General features: G+C 44.6%; 1 protein-coding gene across 1 annotated transcript; it reads left to right on the forward strand.

The window, feature by feature from the left end:
• The first annotated feature begins 1,925 nt into the window (after positions 1-1,925).
• grip1 (glutamate receptor interacting protein 1) lies at positions 1,926-4,455 on the forward strand. The gene is made up of 4 exons (XM_053313822.1): positions 1,926-2,027; positions 2,151-2,267; positions 3,135-3,281; positions 4,171-4,455. Exons 1-4 carry the CDS (start codon positions 1,926-1,928, stop codon positions 4,453-4,455), a joined length of 651 nt encoding a protein of 216 aa, XP_053169797.1.
• Positions 4,456-5,669: the final 1,214 nt, after the last annotated feature.

Below are 5,669 nucleotides of genomic sequence, written 5' to 3' on the forward strand. Positions count from 1 at the left end.
CTTAATGAAAGGAGTTAGACACGATCATCAGACAGGAAGTAGAAACAGAAATAGATATAGTAAAAAAAAGTCAGTGATCGAAGAGGTAAAAGTAACTGGATCCTGTCAAGAGATCCCATGAATCGATCCTATTAACCCTCCTGTTGTCCTCGAGTCAAGGAAGGAAGGAAGGAAGGGAGGAAAGGAGGAAGGAAAGAGAGAAGGAGGGGGGGGGGGAGGAAGGAAGGAAGGGAGGAAGGAAAGAGAGAAGGAGGGAGGAAGGAAGGAAGGGAAGGAAAGAGAGAAGGAGGGAGGAGGAAGGAAGAAGGAAGAAGGGAAAGGAAGGAAGGAAGAAAAGAAGGAAGGCAGGAAGGAGGGAAGAAAGAGGGATGGAGGAAGTACAGACAGAAGGAAGGGAGGAAAGGAGGGAGGGAGGGAGGAAGGAGGGAAGAAAGGAAGGAAGGGAGGGAGGGAGGGTGGAAGGAAGGAAAGGAGGGAGGGAGGTAGGAAGGAAGGAAAGGAGGGAGGGAGGTAGGAAGGAAGGGAAGGGAGGAAGAAAAAGGAGGGAAGGAAGGAAGGAAGGGAGGAAAGGAGGGAGGGAAAGAGAAGGAGGGAGGGAGGAAGGAAGGAAGGGAGGACAGGAGGGAGGGAGGGAGGAAGGAAGGAAAGGAGGTAGGAAGGGAGGAAAGAAGGAAAGGAGGGAGGGAGGGAGGAAGGAAGGGAGGAAAGGAGGGAGGGAGGGAGGAAGGAAGGGAGGAAAGGAGGGAAGGAAGGAAGAAGGGAAAGGAAGGAAGGAAAGAAGGAAGGCAGGAAGGAGGGAAGAAAGAGGGATGGAGGAAGTACAGATGGAAGGAAGGGAGGGAGGAAAGAAGAAACAGACGGGGTCAATTTGACCCGGGAGGACGACACGAGGGTTAAAGGAGACAACAGTAGATCCCGTCTTCAGAAAACAATGATCAGTACAAACAGAAGTAGATACTGATCCTAGAAGTAAAAGTAACTGGATCCTTTCAATAGAAACAAGTAGAATCATGGAGTGAAACAGTAGAGACAGAAGTAGATACTGTTAGTAGAGAGTAAAAAAAAGTCAGTGATCGAAGAGGTAAAAGTAACTGGATCCTGTCAATTAGATGTTATGATGAGCAATAACTGTCAGCGGATCATAAGCAGAAGTAGATCCCATGAGTCGATCCTATTAAAGGAGACAGTAGATCCCATCTTCAGAAAACAGAAATTTAAAATAATAATTATAATTTGAGAGTTTACAACATTGTCTTGTATTTGAACTGACATGCTTATCCATAATCTTTATGGTTACATGATGACATCATAATTCAAAATGACATGATTTAAAATGCCACTGGTCTTAAGGGTAAATACACATAGATGCTATCATGCTAGATCCCAGTGTTGGATCAGACTCATGATTTAACTTTACTCTTAAAGAGTTTGGTGTCCACACATGATTGCGTGTTAAAAATATTGTCTGACTTACAAAACAGAAACTCTGGGAACATAAAATTGAATCGATATTGAATCGAATCGGGAAATCATTGACATTACCCAGCCCTATCAATAAGTCAATGGATAGAAATAGAATAGAAATAAGAACAGTAGTAGATCTCTCAGTATAAAAAGACAGTAGATGTTATAAGGAGCAGAGCTGTCAGTGGATCATGGTAGTAGATCTAGTCACAATAATAGATCCTGTCAGTAGATCCTGTCCTCTCCTGGTGTGATCATGCCAGCTGAGGTCAAAGGTCATGCTCCCTGGTTGTCTTTGATGTCCATGCTTGTGATGGATCAATGGATTCCAGCTGATTGGTTTTGATCGTGTGTTTCCGACTGGACGTTTTTTTTTCCTTCTTCTTCTTCTTCTTGTTTTTTAACTGTCTCTCTCTCTCTCTCCATCTCTCTCTCCGATTGGCTGTCTCTAGGCAACCATCATGTCGGGCTCCACCCTCAGCCTGAACCATGACCCGACCCCCTCACGCAGCACGCTGGGACGCCAGGCGAGCTTCCAGGAACGCAGCAGCTCCAGACCAACGGTGACCTCTGACCTCTGAGCTTTACCATCACACCTGTGTCCTCTCATCTGTCTGACTATCTTAGAAGTTTTTTTTTGGTATTTTATTTTAATGAGTCGTTCCTGTTGGGTTTTTTTTTCCCAGGTGACTCCTCGGTCAAACACGTTGCCGTCTGACCCGCAGCGCCGAGCGTTCGCCATGAGGAAGATGAGACAGGAAGTCAACGAGATCCTGAACCAAAACCCTGTGGAGCTACACAAGGTGACTTTTCATCCCAAAACAAAGACTGTTAAAGTCCGTGTAAAGTAAGAATAAATATGTGTTCTGAGTTTGACATACTACAGAAAAGTGTGTTGTTAACCACCCTGCCAAATTTGAATGATTAAAAAAATCTCCAAATATATGAAATTAGGCTTCAAAGTTGTGTATAAATCAGCCTCTTTCTCTGCTCCCAAACGCTGTGGGCGTGGCCTCCGAGTCCGCTGAAGCCCCGCCCCCTACCAAGTGTCACCTGTCAATCAAAGTCACCACCTCTACCAGAAACATGGACGCTACGTCTGAGAGCTTCCTGCTGCTAACTCAGCTGCTAGCTTGGTGGCTAGCTCAGGGGCTAGCTCAGCGGATAGCTCAGCTGCTAGCTCAGCTCCTAGCTCAGCTGCTAGCTCGGCGGCTAACTCAGCTAACTGGCTAACTGTAGACTGTAGTAGTAGTAGTGTTAGATGTAGTAACAATAACTGGCCACTAGGCAGGTTAATCACTCAGGAGGGCAGACTCTCGGTCTTATATAGTAGGGGAGGGATCAAGGAGTAGCCCTTTTTTGCAGGCTCAGAAAATCAGGAAAAATTTGAGAGTGAGAAACAGTTTAAGGCTCCATCTCCACAATTCAGGACTGCATAGTTATCAGCCTTTTCACATGTTTTCTGTCACTATTTTCCATCATGTATGATAAGTAAATCAATGAATTGACTTTACACAGACTTTAAGATTTAATTACAGTCAAATTAGCTGTAAATTAGAGCAGAGTGACATTCAGAGGTTTGTCTTAATTATACTAAGATGCTTTGTTCTCTATTATAATGTGGAAAAACAACAATGTGTGTGTGTGTGTGTGTGTGTGTGTGTGTGAAGCTGACTCTGGAGAAAGCTTCAGATCTGGAGGATTTCGGCTTCAGTGTGTCTGACGGTATGTTGGATCGCGGCGTCTACGTTAACAACATCCGAGCGGGAGGACCGGCGGAGCGAGGCGGCCTCAGAGCCTACGACCGAATACTGCAGGTAAAACTACACAAACACACACACACACACACACACACACACACACACACAAACACACACACACTCCTTAAACCCACACACAGTAGTTATAGTATATTTTCAAAATGTAATATATTGCGTTATGCTGCGATTATATATTGCAATTCATTACCTTTTTTCATCTGCCAAAAAAACTCTTACTATAATAAAAGATCGATACTTGGGAGGAAGGAAGGAAGGAAGGAAGGAGGGAAAAAGGAAAGGAAGAAGGACGGAAGATAGGAAAATAAGACAGGGAGGAAAATTGGAAGGAAGGAAGAAGGAAGGAAAGAAAGGAGGAAGGACGGAAGATAGGAAAAGAAGACGGAGGAAAATTGGATGGAAGGAAGGAAAGAGAGATGGAAGGAAGGAAATAGGAAAGGAAAGACAGAGGAAACAAAAAGCTGACAGGAAGGAAGGAAAGATGGAAGGAAGGAAAGAGAAAGAAAGGAGGAAGGACGGAAGGACGGAAGATAGGAAAAGAAGACGGTGGGAAAAAGGTAAGGAAGGAATGACAAAAGAAAGGAAAATAAGACAGGCAGGAAAGATGTAAGAAAAGGAGGGAGGAAGGAAGGAAATAAGAAAGGAAGTACAGAAGAAACGAAAAGAAGACAGGAAGGAAGGAAAGATGGAAGGAAGGACAAGAAACGAAAAGAAAGAAGGAAGGAAAGAAGGAAAAGAAGACAGGATGGAAGGAAGGAAATAGGAAAGGAAAGACAGAGGAAACAAAAAGCTAACAGGAAGGAAAGTTGGCCGGTGTGGACCCCTCGGCGGTCCAGTTCTGGCCCCCGGGCCTCATGTTTGTTCATATTTAGATGTTTTAAACCTTTTTAGCCTCTGAATCTGAAACTGAATCACTTCCTGTCCTCAGATAAACCACGTCCGGACGAGGGACTTCGACTGCTGCCTCGTCGTTCCTCTCATCGCCGAGTCATCGAACCACCTGGAGCTCGTCATCAGCCGAAACCCCGCCTCCTCCAACCCCGCCGGCCTGCTGGCCAATCACACGGACGACAGCGGCCACTCCCCTCAGACAATCGGTAGCGAGCTGGGACCGTCGGAGCTTCCCATTGGCCAGGGGGAGGACGGCGGGCCAATCAAGTGGAACCAACCGGGCGACGGGCTGGGGGCGGGGCTTGTGAATAAATCCTTATAGCAGAGAAACTGGATTAAACCAGACTGAACTGGAGCGGTCAGCATAGAGAACAGAACACAGCTGACTTAAACTGGTTTTGACCCGTCCAAACTGGTTCAGAGTGGACCCCCCCATGGTGCTACACACACCTTCTGGATGAACTTTGACCCCTTGAACACTAAAGTTTGACCTTTGAACTGCTGAAGCAGCATGAAAGCACACTGATGGACCCGAGCATTAAACCAGTTCTGCACACTGGAACCAGAACTATGACTACTGATCTCACTGGGCTTACTGGTCCAAGATTAATGGTTTCTGTCGTCCAACTGGAAATAGAGCCAACTGTCTAACTGGTCCAAGACACATTGGTTCTGGTCTTAGTGGTAACAGAACCATGGCTACTGGTCCAACTGAAGCCAGAGCCACAGCCAATGGTCTTACTGGTTCTGATTCATGGTCTTAAAGAACCAGAACAGGTACTGAGCCAGAGCCGTGAACGCTGCTTCTGTGAGTCCAGAACCTTTTGGTCTCACTAGAACCAGAACCAACTGGTCTCTGGTTCACATGGCCAAGAACCCACAGCAGCACAAACACTGATGGGACTGATCCGGTCCAGAACCTGCTGATGGACTGACTGGTTGCCAAGGAGACGAAGGGGATGGTCCGATCAGGATGTTTTAGGGCTGATGTCATTAAGAACAATCAAACTCTCATCTCATTCTTTTTTTTTTTTACTCAATGAAACGTTAAAATCTGGTTTTACGTTGATTTTCAGTGAATTTGCCAAAGTGAGGAAGAGTTCAGACGTTACATTAAACAGTCCTGGTGACTTTTTCAGGAGCTTTTCTCAAAAACTGCGATAAAATTTACAATATTTGAGCTGTTTTTACTGTAAAATTGGAAAAAAATGCTAACTAAAACCATCATCTATTTTTGTTATCTCGTTACAAGATAAATTTAGTAGCTTATTTATTTTTATTGAACATATGAACACAAAGTCGAGACAGAAGCATAAATACACATAGCCTAAAAACTACAGAACATACGTGTTAATTAAGAACCGCCAGAAAACATCGGAAAAACACGATAAAACCAAAAAAAGAAGAGTATCAACAAATTTCAAATGTCACCTTTGTCGTAAAGGTTCAGCAGTTTACAATGTTTGAGCTGTTTTTACTGTAAAAATTGGAAAAAATGCTAACTAAAACCATCACTAATGAAGAGTCAAAAAAACT

Source organism: Scomber japonicus, chromosome 23 (assembly GCF_027409825.1).
Source record: "Scomber japonicus isolate fScoJap1 chromosome 23, fScoJap1.pri, whole genome shotgun sequence".
NCBI classification, from domain to species: Eukaryota; Metazoa; Chordata; class Actinopteri; order Scombriformes; family Scombridae; genus Scomber; species Scomber japonicus.

Coding starts and splice junctions, on each gene's coding strand:
- grip1 (XM_053313822.1), top strand. CDS start 1,926: ATGTCGGGCTCCACCCTCAGCCTGAACCATGACCCGACCCCCTCACGC. Junction 2,028..2,150: donor GCAGCAGCTCCAGACCAACG/GTGACCTCTGAC, acceptor TTTTTTTCCCAG/GTGACTCCTCGGTCAAACAC. Junction 2,268..3,134: donor ACCCTGTGGAGCTACACAAG/GTGACTTTTCAT, acceptor GTGTGTGTGAAG/CTGACTCTGGAGAAAGCTTC.